At 27.9% G+C, this 16,786-nt stretch overlaps 2 protein-coding genes across 2 annotated transcripts; both read right to left on the reverse strand.

The window, feature by feature from the left end:
• Positions 1–714: 714 nt before the first annotated feature.
• LOC136086228 (zinc finger BED domain-containing protein 4-like) lies at positions 715–1,803 on the reverse strand. Its single transcript, XM_065808515.1, has one exon. The coding sequence runs from the start codon at positions 1,801–1,803 to the stop codon at positions 715–717; it is 1,089 nt and encodes a 362-aa protein (XP_065664587.1).
• Positions 1,804–5,690: 3,887 nt separating this feature from the next.
• Positions 5,691–16,533, reverse strand: LOC100206491 (TNF receptor-associated factor 4). Its single transcript, XM_065807621.1, has 10 exons — positions 16,274–16,533; positions 9,829–9,977; positions 8,874–9,064; positions 8,146–8,194; positions 7,934–8,038; positions 7,444–7,605; positions 7,207–7,365; positions 6,945–7,126; positions 6,628–6,821; positions 5,691–6,544 (listed from the first exon to the last, which is right to left on the reverse strand). The coding sequence occupies exons 1-10, from the start codon at positions 16,386–16,388 to the stop codon at positions 6,255–6,257; spliced, it is 1,596 nt and encodes a 531-aa protein (XP_065663693.1). The 5' UTR covers positions 16,389–16,533; the 3' UTR covers positions 5,691–6,254.
• Positions 16,534–16,786: the final 253 nt, after the last annotated feature.

The following is a 16,786-nucleotide window of genomic DNA, read 5'->3' on the forward strand; positions in this document are numbered from 1 at the left end:
AATGATTTTGAAAGCCATCTATGTAATGCAATGAATTACATGGCCTTGATTTATTTTTACTTTTACTTACTTTCTTTTTAGAAATGTTTTAGTTTGATTATTTCAAATATATCAAAGTTGCAACTAACCTTACCATAACCAAAGTTTGTTAAACGTGGTTAAAAGATTTTAATCAAATGAATTTAATAGCTGGGGGGGGGGGAGGGGGTGGTTTATATTAGAGATGTAACGGATACGATATCTGGCCGGATTATCCGGCCAAAATGCCGGATAATCCGATATTCGGTATCCGGCCGGATATATTATTTATCCGGCCGGATATGGCCGGATATGATAATTTGGTATTCCCACACTCCATGCGTGTCTACATACTTTATGGATGGCTCGTAACTCCAATTAACAAACTTTATGAAGCAACAAGTCTTATATTACATAAGAAAGAAAAAATACATAGAAAATAACAAACAAAATTTCAACAAATAACTAATTTCAAATAAGTAAATGCAAATAAAAGTTTATCTATTTTCCTACCATTGTGATGAATAATTAAAAGCATTTCTCCTGTTTTAGGTAATAATCTAGATCTTTTTTTCTCATAGATGTTACCATATTCTGAGAATATTCTTTCTGAAAATACGGATTATGCTGGAGTGCATAGGTGTTTTAAAGCAATTTCTTTTAATAGAGGAAATCGTTCTTCTTGCATCCAAGCCTTCAATGAAGTTGAACTGGAATTTTAAATTTGTTTAATCTTTCAAGCATCAAATAAGTGCTGTTCCATCTTGTTGGGACATCTTGAACAAGACAAAGATTGTCAAGATTTTGTTGTTGCTGAATTTTCTTAAAATTGCTACTTGCTAGGGACGAATGATTGAAATGAGTTACAAGTCGACAACATTTTGCAAGGACATCAATTACAATATTTTCACTCATGATTGAATCTGAAACAACTAATTGAAGTAAATGAATGGTACAATGGATTGATGGAATTTCGGCTAGATTACTCCCTTTAACCATATTGCTAGCACCATCTCTTACAAGAAGGTGTCGTCTTTCAACTTGAATTTTCCAGCTATCCCACATACTTTCTAACTTTTCAGATATGTTTACTCCAGTATGGCTTTTAGAAAAATGAGAAGCATGTAATACCACATCAACTCTGTTAAAATCTTTATCAATACAGTGGCCTGACAATGAAATAAATGATTCGTGAGATATCGGGCATGTCCATATATCTGAAGAAAAGCTTATGTGATTTGCTTTTTTTAACTTAATAGAAATTTTATTCTTTAATTCCATGTAAAATTGAGGAGTTATTGTTTGGGGAAAATATATTCTACTTGGTAAGGAATATCTAGGTTCTAGATGATTTATTAAATTATTGAAACCTGTATCTTCAACTAAAGTAAACGGCTGGTTGTCTAAGGCTATCATTAACCCAATTTTACGATGAATAGCTTGGGATTTAGAATCATTAATGTTCCATACTTTTTTTGACTTTAAATACTCATCTATTGAAGTCTGCTTAGAAGTTTCACGAGCGATTTCCTCACTTTCTGTTGTACCAGTTGAGAAAACTGCCGGTGTGAGCTGAGCTGTTCTTTTCTGTTCACTTTTATTTCTTTCTTTACGATATTCTTTTGGATGATTTATTTTAATATGCTTATGCAGAGGTGTCGTACTAAAACACTTTTGCCCAGCCTCCTTAGTTCCACGTTTAATTGTTTCTTTACAGATATTACAGGTTGCATACGCATCACTTGCGTCATTTATTTTATATAATGACCATTTGAAGCTCCTCATTATTAAATTAAATATATATATATATATATATGTATGTATATATATATATATATATGTATTTTATATATATATATATATGTATATATATGCGTGTATATATATATTATATATATATATATATATATATCTATATATATATATATATATATATATACACACATATATATACATATATATATATATATATATATATTTATATATATATATATATATATAAATATATATATATATATATATATATATAAATATATATATATAAATATGTAAATGTATTTTTATACAAATATATATATATATATATATACATATATATATATATATACATATATATATATATATATATATATATATATATATATATATATATATATATATATATATATATATATATATATATATATATATATATATATATATATATATATACATAATATGAAAGTATGTATATGACAGCTAAAAATATTAGAAATTTAGCTTAAAAAGTTTAGATAATAATAATTCAATGAAACAATAAAAAGGACATAATTTACAAAAGGCTTGATTAGACCCGCAAATGTAATAACATATATTAAAATAGCTGGGTGCCCCTGCTGAGTTCCAATTTTAGAGGGCCGGGGAAAGCTGCACCCTTTAATCTGTCATTGAGTATGCCTATTGTCACTCTAAATGATATTGTATACAAAATAACTCACTAAAAATTAATCCTTTTACTCAATTCTATTCTGATTAGGCAAATAATGATATTCAATATCAGCATATACCGGCATGTCAGGCATATCCGGCCGGATATAAAAATTAATATCCGGCATATCCGTTACATAAAAAACCATATCCGTTACACCTCTGGTTTATATGACTGTATGGCAGTTAAAAAGATAAAGATTAAATTTAAAGAAGTTTGAAAAATAATTCAAAAGAATTTGTTGACTCCTCACATCAAACTGCAGCGGTGTATCAATAAGGCTAATAGAACAGTAAAATATCTAAATATCAATGGAACTAATAGAACAGTAAAATATTTAACGTGTTCATTTTTTTGTAAAATATGTTTTACAAACAATAATAGTAAATCTAATCTTGGTGCAATGTTTTTCAGACTGATATTATTTATGTCATCACATGGTTGACATAATTTTTGGAAAACCTTTTTATCCCAAATATTTTACGACCAGTAATAAATTTATGCTTTGTTGATAAGCAGCTTATAAACATAATTTCTGTTTGTCTTATTGCAACGGAAGATGTTTTAAATTGAAAGTATAAGAGATGTTTCACCATTACAAAACACTTCAAAAAGACACCTTAAAATAGGGTTTCCAGTAAGAACTTTTTTTATAAAAGTTCGAGTTTGAACATGTTCGAACTATTTCTTTCAGTTTTTTTGGCTATTAGGTGTATTAGCTTCAGTTTTTTTCTTGTAAATTCATTTACAGTTTTAGAATACAAAAGATCAGCATTTTCTTTTAAAAGAGCATTAATGGCCAATTTTAGTGGCTTTAAAGCAACACAAATTTCATATATGACATCAAGCTCATCTTTAGTTAGAGGAATCAATATTCATACTAATCAGAGCTATTTTTACTTCTGTTTGCACCTCCAAAAATTGTTCAAGCATATTAATAGTACTGCAAACTTTTCAATTACATCTGGTTGAAGTTCATCATTATTGCTCACTGGCGATCTCCAAAATTTTTTAACCAATTTTCATACTTTTGCCACAGTTTTTTAATATTCACGTTTTAATAATGAAACAGAATCTTCACTAACTGCATGAACAGTTTGAATATTATCATCGACTTCAGTCCCGTCTTCATCATCACTGTAACCTTGATCATAATCTACAGCTTCCATATCATAATTAACAGGGTTATTATCAGAACCATGTGCATCAACTTTGTTTTTTGTAAAAAGCACCTCAATTACACATAGATAAATAGCGTGGTTGTAACACATTTTATATTCAGATTAAGTCAGACACGACCAATTTTTTTTCATTAAGCTAGCTCCATCAGTAACAGAAGCTACAATGTCTTTGTCCAAATTCAAATCAAATGAATTAATCACTGATCAATTTGATGGCTTTTGTTGATGGCATTGTACCTTGGGTTCTTAACATTCCAAGAGATTAAAATCCTTTATTATGATGTAGATTTAAGTTTATATATTTTTTTTTTTTTGCTGAAGTATACTCATCAAATGTAAGACTAAGTTTACGTTTATCTTCAAGTTTCATTTTTAAAGAACTTATAACTTGTTTCTTGACTAACCTGAAGTATTTAATGTAAAGATCGCAAATGATTTGAGGAATTTGGTATCCCTGGGTACGAAATGCCGATTGCTTTCACTTTTAGCAATGGTGAGAAAGCTTATTCTATCAATAGCTGAAAGTCGACTCAAAATTTCAGATAGAGTTTTATGGTCATCTTTGAAAAAACTTTCAATTTGTAGTATTTTGGAAGCAGGAATGTTTGATGTTGCCTCGGGTGCAGAGTTATTGGATTTAAGAATTTCAATTTTGTATTTTATTTTTAAATGCCTTGTAATAGCTGTTGTTGTTGTTGAGCCAGGTGTTTTGAGAATAATTTGACAGATTTTACACTTTGAACTCAGTAATTCTTTGGAAAGTTTGAAGTAGCCCCGTGCCTCAGACCTTCTAGTTGAACTTACATCTTTAAACGTATCCATATTTTTTATTTCGTACAACTAAAACTTTTGTTAGCTCGTCAAATATTAACTCGTCTTTTTTTTTTTAATTTAGAAATTTTAACGAATTATTTTATAGGTATCACCATGGTATTTCTTTAACAATTAAAAATATGTAACGCATGTAACTATTTTAATTTTGAAACATAAATGTAACGTTCTATATCATTAGTTTACATATTTTTTATAGATTTTGGTTAAACTGTTAAAAAAATGATAATAGAGACCTAAGAGAGAACCTAATTTTCATATATATACATGTTTGAACTTTTAGAGAAAAAAAGTTTGAACCTGAACATCTTAAATGCCAAAAGTTCGAACCTTCGAACCTGAACATGTTCGAACTGGAAGCCCTACCATGAAACCGCAACTGCACAATATAGATAAATAATTGGTACATTCAGTAATGGAAGCGCGGTAGGTCACCTAATGCAACACTTCGATATATATAAATACCAAAACAAAATCAAATTTTAAATTATTATTTGTACGCTAATAAGATTGTTTTTAACTAATTTAAAATATCATAATGTTTTGGTTAGGTTATCTATTAAATTTGGAAAACACAGATTAATTACAATTTTTATTTTAAAATATATTTTTTCTTTGCATTTTTATAATTGTTAAATTTTTGGTTTTTGAGGGGGGCGTCCTTTCCCATAAGGCAATGGTTGAAATGCCAATTCATCTTGTAATATTACAATTTATTTTTAAACTAAGTTCTCTTGTTTTGGATTACAAAACCATTATTAACATTATTTTGTATAAATTGGAGAAACGTGCTTTTTTTAAAGGCTATGCGATATCCACAATGGAAGTAATAACTACTTCCACGTGTTTTTACTTTAATTACAAGCCCGGCTCTTACTGTGTAGTGTTTAAAACGTCGAACCAAGTGTGATAAACAAAAAAAGATTCTTTCAATTGGAAATTAGAATAGAAAATGCCATTTAAAAAAACGTTTGCAAAAGATTTTTAAAAAAGAAAAAATTTGTCTGTGTAATTACTAATAAAATCAATGAACCGCCATTTTGGTTTTTTAACATTTGTTTTTATTTTAGGATTTTGCAATAATTTTCTTTAATTTTGAGGTGAATCCTAATTACCCACCCTGAGACAATGTTGTACAATTAAGTTGCATTTCCTAAACATTTTATGTTTACAACCAAACAGTGACAATGAAGTAAGTTCTTAAACATGATCATATATTATACAATTACCATACATTGAACATTTAAAAATAATGTTTTCCATAGTTATAAGTATTGAATAAGTTTAAGTATCAGAAAAAAAAGTTACAAATTCTTTCCCTTTTTAATTTTTGTTACGTATTTAAAATTAACTTTTATGGAAAAAAATGTTTGTGTAACATAAAGCTTTGAAAATGTTTATTTAAAGTTTTTATTTAAAAAAGATTTTTCTTGTCATTAAAATTTTTTATTAGAAATTTATCTCCTTTTAGTGACTCAATGCGAAAAACAACATAAAATTAATTACAAAGATATTATAGCAAATTTATTCATTACAATTATATTTTTTTATTAACAATGATATACACAAAAATAAATTTATCTGATGCTGAATCTTGTTCGAAAAAAAATTAACGAATTCGCTCATAATAATAAATTAATTATTAATAGAAAATAATAAAAACATAAATTTTCATCTCAAAGATTTATAATGTAATAAGATAAAAGTTTAACTTATTTTTACTTATTCAATTTTTAAATTTTTGTAAACTAAATTTTTTAAAACTCCGCCCCTGCACCACAATCGCACGATATTTTCAAATATATGACGTCATCTTTAATTAAAGTTGGCTGGTCTTCAAGATCCGACTGCTTGCAAAACTTTGCAGCGCCAAAAGAGGCATTTTTCTCCATCTTAGGACATCCAAGAAAAGGCAAATTTTCTTGGCATGGATTTGGTTTAATATTGAACTTCTTATGAGAGCGTTTTTCAATAACAGGGTTTTGATCAAGTAGATAAAATTTAATGCGATAATCAAAGGGCCATTTTAATAAAGAATCGAATGCGCCTGAAAAATAATTAACAACTTACAATTTTCAAAAATTGCACTAAGCACTGAAAAGTCCATTGAAAAAAAAACTAGCTTTTTACCTTTAAGAATACTAACAAAAACTGATATATGGGTTCCTTTTCCTTTTCCATCGCCATTCAGGCATAATGATGCACACATACGATAACCATGTTTGCTTGTGTGAAACGGTGGACTAAATAATGTTGTTACATTGCCAGATTTTGCTTCTTTCATCTTGCGAGAAAATTCCTCTATTCGCCAAACCAACTGAGTTCTAAATTAACAAAAAAAAAAAAAAATCAGTGTTTGTCAGGTGTTGCAATAAAATATATATTTACAAAAAAGTCTTAGCAAAACCATATATCAAAAAAAAAAATTTAAATTGTTTTTTAGTTACTTTGCTGATTGCTGAATTTCATCAATTAAAGCTTGATGTGCTTCAAGCAGTGCTCCATGGTCATGTAGCAATTCGTGGTGTTGATCCAACCGTTGACTCTGTTTCATGACAACGTCGTATAACAAACGTACATGCGCAATAATACCCGTTTTATTGTGTTTTTGAAGACGCTCACGGCTGCACTAAATCAAGTTAAAGTTAAACTCTAGTTTCAAAATAGAAAAACACACAAACGAAAAAACACACAAAAGAAAAAACTTACTCGATGAGGGCAGCCTATTTCTTCAAACTGGCATAAAACCTTTGTGCGAGGACAATCAACTTCAATGTGGTTATCAAGTTCATCGCGGGGTATAGTAAGCTTTTTGTCACATTTATTTGGACAAGGAAGAGGTACCTTTTGGCAGTCTTCTAAATGAGCCTAAAATTTCAAATACTTTATAAAATTAATTTAATTTCAATCTACCTTTGTTAACACTTTTGTTTTTAAACAACTTACCTTTTTTTCTTCTCTTAAACATCTTTCCTCGCAAAACGCGCAAGATATTATTTTTTTTGGACAGTCTTTATCTAAGTGCCTTTGCAAAAATCTTCTTTGAAACTTTGCTCCACAGTCATGATTGCATAGAATGTTTGTGTAATCGCATTTTTCGAAGTGCGACTAAAGACAAATGATTCTTTGAATTAATAAATTTAAAAATCAGTCTTTATTGTTATTATTTAATTTTTATTTCTTAAAAAATGAAAAAAAATAATTTATAACTAAACTAATTTTTTATCTCTATAAAAGAAAAAAATCAGACAGTTTTAGAAGTTTTTAGTAAAAAATAAAGTTCTCGAAATTTTGTAAACTTACTTAACGTATGATGCGTTAATGCTTTGCGCAATCATTTTATTTTGTTTTATAACAGTTTAGTATTAATGCTTGATCCGATAATAATAATTATATGGCAAAATATTATTATATTTTAGATTATATTCCACATTACCTGACCTTCACCAAATGTTCCCTCCCATTTACATCCCCATTCTTGAAAATTGCATAGTATCTCCAATTTCATAATAGTTTCTGTTAACGACTTGTCTAAAAATGCCTAAAACAAAATTTTAAAAAGATTTAAGTTATGTAAAAAAAGGTTTCAATTTAAGGTTTAATAATTAGTAAAAATTAAAAAAAAAAGGTAAAAGCATAAGAGAATACTTTTTCTCGATTAATTTTTCCTTGATCTACTGGGCATCGTGGTTCTGTTCTAAAAGTAAATATTCCAAAAACAACATTAAACTTGTATGAATCGGTGTTGGTAACTTTTTAAAAGCATTCTATATAATATATATATATATATATATATATATATATATATATATATATATATATATATATATATATATATATATATATATTATAGAATGCTTGAATAAAAAATAAATATATGCAAAAATTTAACTAAAATTTTCAAAAAAAAATAAAATGGTGTAACAAAAGTAAAGGTGCGAGTTATGGTGTAACATAAAAGGAGTAGTAAATTTAAACTGCACATTTTCACGTTTTCTAAATTCTGGTTTATAAAATGGTACATAAAAAATGATTTTAATAAAATAGTATAGCTTTTGTATTACGTAATTGCACAAAACAGTGTTTATAAAAATATAAGGAGTCGTCCATAAATTAAGTCACGCTCTTGGGAAAGGTGGGGGAGGTGTTGTTAGTTTTGTGACGACTCATACGGAATTTGTTATTAAAGTGTTACGATGTTGTAACGCGGTAGGGGGAGGGAGTCAAAAACGGTCAAAAACTGCGAGACGTAATTTATGGACAATTCCTAATGTGAATGAAGGCACCAAGATATATGAATATACAAGCAGTCTTCATAAAATTAAGAGTAAAGTCACAATTTTGATTGCAGTTAATAGAGTTTGTAAAAATATTACCTAAAAAATTCATGAAAGCACGCAGAGCACACTCTGTGTTTACACTCACTAAATTGTACTGGGTATCTCATTGCTTCGTTACATTGAGGACAAGTGTGATCACTTTTAAGCGGATGCTTTAAAGTAAACTTCAGCCTTTCCTCTGGTAAAGTGGTTGGGCTGTCGCGTAACTGACTTATTGATAGAGAATTCTAAAACAAATAAAAAATTTTAAAAACATTTATTTAATAAAAACTTGTTGTATTTTGAGACCTTTTAAATATTAGGCAAAACTGCATGTAAACCTATTTTGACCCTTCATAAATTATATGATTTTTTATAATTTATTTAAGAACTCCGTGTAAATTTTTAACTTTTAAAGCTATTCCTCGTTTTTACAGTAACGGTTTCATCATCCCAACTATTTATTGTTTTATACACAATTTATAAAAAGCTATGTCTTGTATTTAAGTATAATTCAGTAAGTATATTTTCTTGCATACATTAAGTTGAAATTTGTATAATATTGTTCAAAACTATCGATTTTAAAACTTCCCAGTTTCCTAAGGCCCCATTAAGTATACTCAAAATTTTGTTGAAATGTTTTTGCAACTTTTATTACTTGGTTGTGTCAATTTAGTTTATTATTAGTTATAAAAACATGTTTTTCGACTTTCTTAGTCGAATAGTAGATATGTTCATTATGATTAGTTACAATTAATATAAAATAAGTGAGTTTTTTTTAAAAAACACATCGCACTATAAATCTTTCTGTTGTTGGTTTTGATACAATATTGTCTTGCTTTGCTCTCTCAAATTTGTTGTTAAATGAGGCAACTATTGTGTTGTTGAGGCAATCAATTTATAGTTAATATATAGTAATAATTAACTGAGGCAGTTAATTATTATCATAGTTTTAGTGCATTTTGTAAGCTGTTGAATTATATAACAAAAAAGTAAAAAAATTAAAACTTACCGCCGATGTTTTTTCATCTTCTCCAATATATTTTGGTTTTTCAAAGTAGTCTTTATCATCATATTCTTTGGTCACCTTTAATGCTTCATCCTCTTCCGTAGGTGGTTCGCTTTCGTGGTTTACAGTGATTTCGCTTTCAATTTCGTTAGCTATAAATTATAAAACCATTATTTGAAGTTTTAAAAATACAACTTTTCGTTCAGAAAGAAATTAAAAAAAAGATTTTGCTTTAAATCTTTTTTCAAATTAAAAAAAAATAAAAATAAAAAAAGATTGTAATGCCCTTAACAAAAAATCTTTTTTAATGGCGCTACTATCAAAGAGACGCAATGCAAGAAACAAAGTATTTTTATGTTTTGTATTAAGATTTTTTAGAGCCATGTGGAAATGCATTACTGTTCACGAAGCTTATAGCGCAATATGTTAATCTGTAATATATTATTGCGGTTTATTTTTTTAAAAATTTCTTGATCAGTACTAGTAGATCAGTTTCTAGATATAGTACAAGATTGTTACTATAAAATTAATAATTATGGGACTCATCTGAGTGTTTGGAAAGTTCGGTTGTCTAGTGCGTTTTAATGATTTTAATAATCTTTCTAATTATAGGAGTTAAAATTAACAGAGTTCAACTGCACGAGAAACAAGTTTTTTTTTCTTTTCTTTTTTTTTTTTTTTTTTTTTACATTTAAAAAGAAAAAGCAAATGAATATAAAATTGATGGTGTAAATGCTCTCACAAAGTTTTTTTAGTTTATTTTATTAATCTTATATTCATTTTGCTTTTTTTTAAAAAAAAACTTTAATGTTGTTTTTGGAATTTAAAAAGCTTTTTTTGTCTACTACGGAAGTTTTTTCCTAAGGTGAAAAGGTTTTGTTTTCAAAGTTTCCGTTTCCTCACAATATGGCTACAAAAAGGACAAAATTAAAATTTTTTATATTTTGCCAAATAATAAAAAACTTGAAAGATCTACTTTGAAAAGGTCAAAGGGGATCTTGAAATTAATTCACGCAGCAAACCGAAAAAATGGTTGAAAATTAAACCTGAAAAAAATTATTGGAAAAACTTGCAAATATTGGTTTTAAAAGGTCCAATTGAATCTGAACATACTGTCGCATCAGTAATAGCCACAAAAGAATTAATGGTCATATAATTACCTAATGGTCTCATAAGCCAAGTCACCGGTGACAAACAATTTCTAACTTTAAAGAAATCTTTTCTAAAGTTTTGTAACTCAAGGTGTTTATATTAAGTTATATTAAATTATATTAAATTAAATTTATTTAATGATATAAAATCATATTAAATTTTGAATAATTTTAGATTTTAAATTTAATTTGAATTTAAATTTAGTTTTAAATAATTTTAAATTTAATGCTAATTTGAAATTTGGAATAATTCAGTTTGAAAATTAAAAGATTTTTTAAAATTCATTCAAAAGCGCAAAATTCAAAGAATTTGTGCCTTTGATTTATAATTCTTTCACTCAGTCATTTAAACATATAAAACACATCGCATTTTAAATTTTTTTAAGACTCATCTGAACTAATTCATAATTGCCAAAACTAAATAAATCCGGATAATTTTATTAAAATATAAAAAACTACGATTATTATGTAGCAATTATTTACTTATTTTTAATAAATTATTTTAACCATTAGAGGTTTAAAGGGTTTTTCTGGGGTTTGTATTTAGTATTATATTTAAAATTACACCATGAACTAAAATAAAGAACGTTTACTTTTTAAAAACGACGATTTTTTTGACCAGATATAATCAAAAACATATTTTAGCAATCTTTTCCCAAGTTGACCGCTGTAAAATGGCTGCATGTAAATATTTAGCTTTCCAAGTCTATATTTTGCTTATGGCCAACACTGTATAAAAAAATTTATAACAACACTGTATAATAAAATCTCGCAAAGAAGATAAAGCTCTGGTGGTGGGATCAAACTCAGAACAAGTTTAGACCCTCAGCTATAATCAAATAAACTTCTATCACAATTTTTGAGAGTATTTTTATAAAAAAACCCGTGGTTTTGTTTGTCTTAAGGAAACCAAAGGGGCGACTGAATAAGTGCGAATTTCATAACTGCGAATCTGCATAAGTGCGACTGGCATAAGTGCGAACTGGCATAAATGCGAACTGGCACAAGCGCGAACTGGCATAAGTGCGAATCACTTGCAAAAACTGGCATAAGTGCGAACTAGCACAAGCGCGAACTGGCATAAGTGCGCCAAAAGAATTTGCAAACATTGGCATAAGTGCGAACTGGCATAAGTGCGAACTGGCATATGTGCGAATCAATTGCAAAAACTGGCATAAGTGCGAACTGGCACAAGCGCGAATTAGCATAAGTGCGCCGAAAGAATTTGCAAACATTGGCATAAGTGCAAATTGGCATAAGTGGCGAATTGGCAAGTTCGCACTTATGCCAATTCGCACTTATGCCAGTTCGCACTTATGCCAATTCGCACTTATCCAATGTTTGCAAATTCTTTCGGCGCACTTATGCCAGTTCGCGCTTGTGCCAGTTTGCACATGTCTTATGCCAGTCTTTGCAACTGCTTCGCACTTATGCAGATTCGCAGTTATGAAATTCGCACTTATTCAGCCTCCTCAAACCAAAGAATTTGTTTTCCTTTTAATTTACTTTTCTTTTTTTTTAATTTTTGCAAATGTAAAAAATGCAATCTATTAAAAAAAGTTGCACGAAAAGGTTGAAACCAGGATACAAAACTAAGAAAAAAAATGCTGAAAAACACGTTTCAAAAATAGTGACAGTAAAGTTATATTTAAAAAAACCAAAACTCGAGTAGGATGAGTTTAACCTTATAGGTTAGAAGAACAAACTTTTGGTAATAAAATAAAATCAAATGATAGAACAATGAAGGTTTGCTGTTACTCTTAGTGGAGCCTGGTGAAGCTAATAAAAAAATTACAACACCATACATATTGCAAATGTAAGTGCGTGTATGTGTGCAAGGACATTTTTACGGGAGAGCGTAAGGGTTTGATACCCCCAAAGAAGGCAATATTCAAGGTATAATCGGTTATAAATCAAGTTATGTCAAGTTATATGTACAAACACCCTCTGTGTGTGTATGTGTATGTGCATAAAGTCTAGCTTTTATATTATTAAATATGTATGAAATTAATGTGATTATATAAATTTTATTGCTATTGTTTGTTTCTTTAAAGTGTAACATTTTCTCGCATAGATATATGGTGTCTGAAGATGCTACAGCTGCAATAAATGCCGAAACGTTTACTGATGTAGATATAACAACTTCTGATGATAAAAAGTGACTTAACATTTTTTTAATTTTTCTTTAGAATTCCAAATGTTTTTGAGACTGATCTGTTAGAAAGATTTTTTGAGTCATTATCAGACCAACGCCCCTTGTGTTTTCTTAAACGTAATGAAATTCCATAAAAAAGTTGGCAGCTTAGAACTAAAAGTTTTAAAAACTTGACCATTGTAAAGAGTTTAAAGCTCTCTGGAGCACAAGAAAAGTCATCTCTGGGTTTAATAACATTGAACTTGATTGATTTAATGTCAATTAAATCAAATTATTAAACTTAGTCCCATTGTAAGATTTCAAGTAACTTTGAAAGAAAAACTTTCAGCTGTTTGTATGGAATCTGGAAATAAAATTTATTTCATTTTACTCCCGTGGAAGCAATTAAAACTCTTAAACATGCAGAAATAATAGCAGCTAATTTTAATTAAGATGTTGAAAATCTTATTAAATCAACGACAAGTCTATAACATCCATGTATAAAAATAATAGAAGATCAAATATAGTCAAAGATTTCCATTAAAATATCTTTAGTTAATAACTTATACACAAGCAATTTATGATTATGCAACATATACACATGCAATATATAGTTAAGTCATGCATAATATAGTCAACTCGTGAAATATAGGCTACTATGTAAAGCAAGATTAACTCGTGCAATATAGGTTTATTTGCGCTGTTAATTGTTAACTACAAAAATAATTTAAAACTAATTAAAATTGTTAACTACAAAAATTATTAAAAACAAACGAAAAAAAGTTTGTTTTAATCGAGTCAGTTTGATTTTTAAAATGTAATGAGGTTCTTACCACCTATTTTCGCTCCTGCATTTTATGAGAAATGTTAGTATGTTTTCTTACATTGATTTTTAATTAATTCATTTAAAAATTTTTTTTATGAATCATTGTTTATTTATATATATATTTTTTATTTCTTTTAAGGTACAACAACTTTTATGCAGAACATTGTGTAACTCGTAGCACCCAAGTATGAAAATGAATATGCAAAAAAAAAAAAAAATTAATAAATAAGAAATTTCATGAACATTACAAAAATATTGAGTAGAACAATATCATAATACTTTGTAAAGGATCTTGTATACTTATTACCGCATCTAGCAGTGACCTTTGGTGTAATTACTAAAAATATTGAAGTTTTCTTTTTGTTTTTTAAGTTTGTTATATTTTATGTTTTATTTTTTTCTTTATTCTATATTTGCTGTTTGAGCTTTATATCTTGTTTCCTTAAGTTTATATGTATAAATATAAATATATATAAAAGTAAACTTTCAGGAACCGTTCTTTTCAGGAACCGTTCTTTTCAGGAACCGTTCTTGCACGAAAAAAATAACAAAGAATTACAATAACACGCTTGAGAAACTTTAAGAAAATTTAAAGAAACAGACTTTATTTAATTAAGAAAAACTTTAAAGAATTTAAAGAAGCAGACATCAACACACTTAACTTAATTATGTGGATAATAGAGGTGAGAGAGGTAACAGTTATTTTCAGATACAGCGCCAAACATCCATTGGAACTGTTTAGTGGTACTACCCTGTTAAAATCAGCAAAAAAAAATTTTTTTTCCCATTAAATTCTAACAGTGTGAACATCCTTAGACAAAAGAACCACTTTACTTTTCTTCAAAAGTTAATAGAAAGTCCAAAAATTTGTATTCACAGGCAACAAGGTTATTTTTGTACCCCTAGCAACTACCTTAGCAACCATGTCTGTTTATATTTTTGCCCTATTTTCACAATTTTTTCATTGGTATTGTAGAAAAGTTATTTTGATACAAAACAAAATGTCGAAGGTGGTTAATTATATTTTTCTGGTCAGTTTTGATGTTTTTTATTTAGAGAATTTTTTAGTTTACGACATTTTTTATTTTAAAAGCTGTTTTTCTCAGAGTAATATTTTTCAAATATTTTAAAACTAGAATATTAATATCTCAAAAACTATTTACTCTTTTTCTTTAAAATTTTTAAAGTTTTTTCATTAATATTGTAGAAAGTCAAAAAATAATTTTTATTTTGAGCAGAATTTAAAATTTTACATACCCACGGACCATTTTTTATGATTTTTACAGATTAACACCTGCCATTTTACTTTTGCTCGGTATTTTCAAAAAGTTCTACTCGGGACCCTCCACCAACCATTTAGCTATATGTTTTTAAAATTTGAAGCTTTTATCTCAAATATTACTCAAGTTGTTTATGTTCTTGTCACTGCATGTTTTTTGCTGACTCAGCATTTTTTGTGACAAATAAGTAAAAAAATGGTGTTTTTTATATTCAGCTCTTTAACTACTATCGATAAAAAAATAGATCTTATTTCGGAAAATAAAATTTGCAGGCTAGTACCACCTTAACAACAATGAAAAATTAGTTATACAATCAATAATAACTTTAATACAACTGGCAAATGTCTGACATTACTACTCAGTGGGCACAGGACCTAAAAAATAACGTTTCTTGAATGTTTAAAAAAGACACCCGAAACGTTCAAAAGACGTCTTTTTTACCTCTCGTGTCCACTGGGTAACGGTCAACCAAACGCCAAATATACAATATAATACGCAATTCTTAAGTGTTTATAAATATTAAAATTTTATTTTCAACAACTACAAAAAGTCTAGTAACGTAGGAACTGAATAACGTTTTTTTAGTAAGCATTATGAACAAGTGTTCTACTTATAAGTTTTTCGACATTTTTGCAACTTTATATAACTATTTTCAATTTTTATCAACTTTGCAACTGCAACTAACAATAAACATTAACGAAACCTCAAAATGTTATAATAATTTTTACTAATTTATTGTGACATTTTTGAAAGTAACATGTTCTGTACAATTTTTGTTGGAGTAAATATGGTGATGAATAATTTATTCAAACATATATAATTATTTGCATACACTTATTTTTATAATATATTATATATAAAAGCTATAGGTCTATCAATGTCTGCTATATGATTTTAAAAGTTACCTAATGTAGAACGAGTATTTGAAAATCATAATTCTGAAATATCAATATGCGAACCTCTTTCTGCCAAAAAGTTAACAAATAATGTTTCAAGATGTTTAACTTTTACAAGTGGAGAAAAAAAATCCGCTGTTAAAAAAAGTTTTCATTCTTACGTTCATTTAAAAATGTCGGTTGCTCCTCAACTTTATTCTCTTTTATTAGCTGATCTGCTTGTGAGAGAATATAATCGCTTTCTTGGTGTTGTTCTTCCACATTGTTAGCAGTCATACCGATAACAATTATCAGAAGGAAATTACACAATCACAATTATTATGTAAAAATTTAAATGACATTTAAACTAAATGGCACAACGTAAATTCTTCGGAAAAAAAATAATTAAAGTTTGATTTGTTTCCGTGATAACTAATGGAGAGCTCTGTTCGTAAACCAGCACTAAATAATCACTAATTCTGCATTCTATTTATTTTTAATATCTATTCAAAATAGTTTGAATATTAGGTGTTCAGTTTTCACGCTGTCTAAACGTTAGGGTATTTCAATGGCTATTCACTTATTCCATGGAAACAATTCGTATAAACAATCATTTGAAAAATTATTTTATCGGATTCGTCAAAAAAGTTTGATGAAGGAATTTTTTGCACAAATAATATTTTACACAAAACATT

Source organism: Hydra vulgaris, chromosome 10, assembly GCF_038396675.1.
Source record: "Hydra vulgaris chromosome 10, alternate assembly HydraT2T_AEP".
Taxonomy (NCBI): Eukaryota; Metazoa; Cnidaria; class Hydrozoa; order Anthoathecata; family Hydridae; genus Hydra; species Hydra vulgaris.

Excerpts from the sequence above, each read along its gene's own strand:
- LOC136086228 (XM_065808515.1), bottom strand. The coding sequence starts at position 1,803 with ATGAGGAGCTTCAAATGGTCATTATATAAAATAAATGACGCAAGTGAT.
- LOC100206491 (XM_065807621.1), bottom strand. The coding sequence starts at position 16,388 with ATGACTGCTAACAATGTGGAAGAACAACACCAAGAAAGCGATTATATT. Across the intron at positions 9,978-16,273 it reads ACCGACATTTTTAAATGAAC|CTAACGAAATTGAAAGCGAA; the intron begins GTAAGAATGAAA and ends TATAATTTATAG. Across the intron at positions 9,065-9,828 it reads AAGATGAAAAAACATCGGCG|AATTCTCTATCAATAAGTCA; the intron begins GTAAGTTTTAAT and ends TATTTGTTTTAG.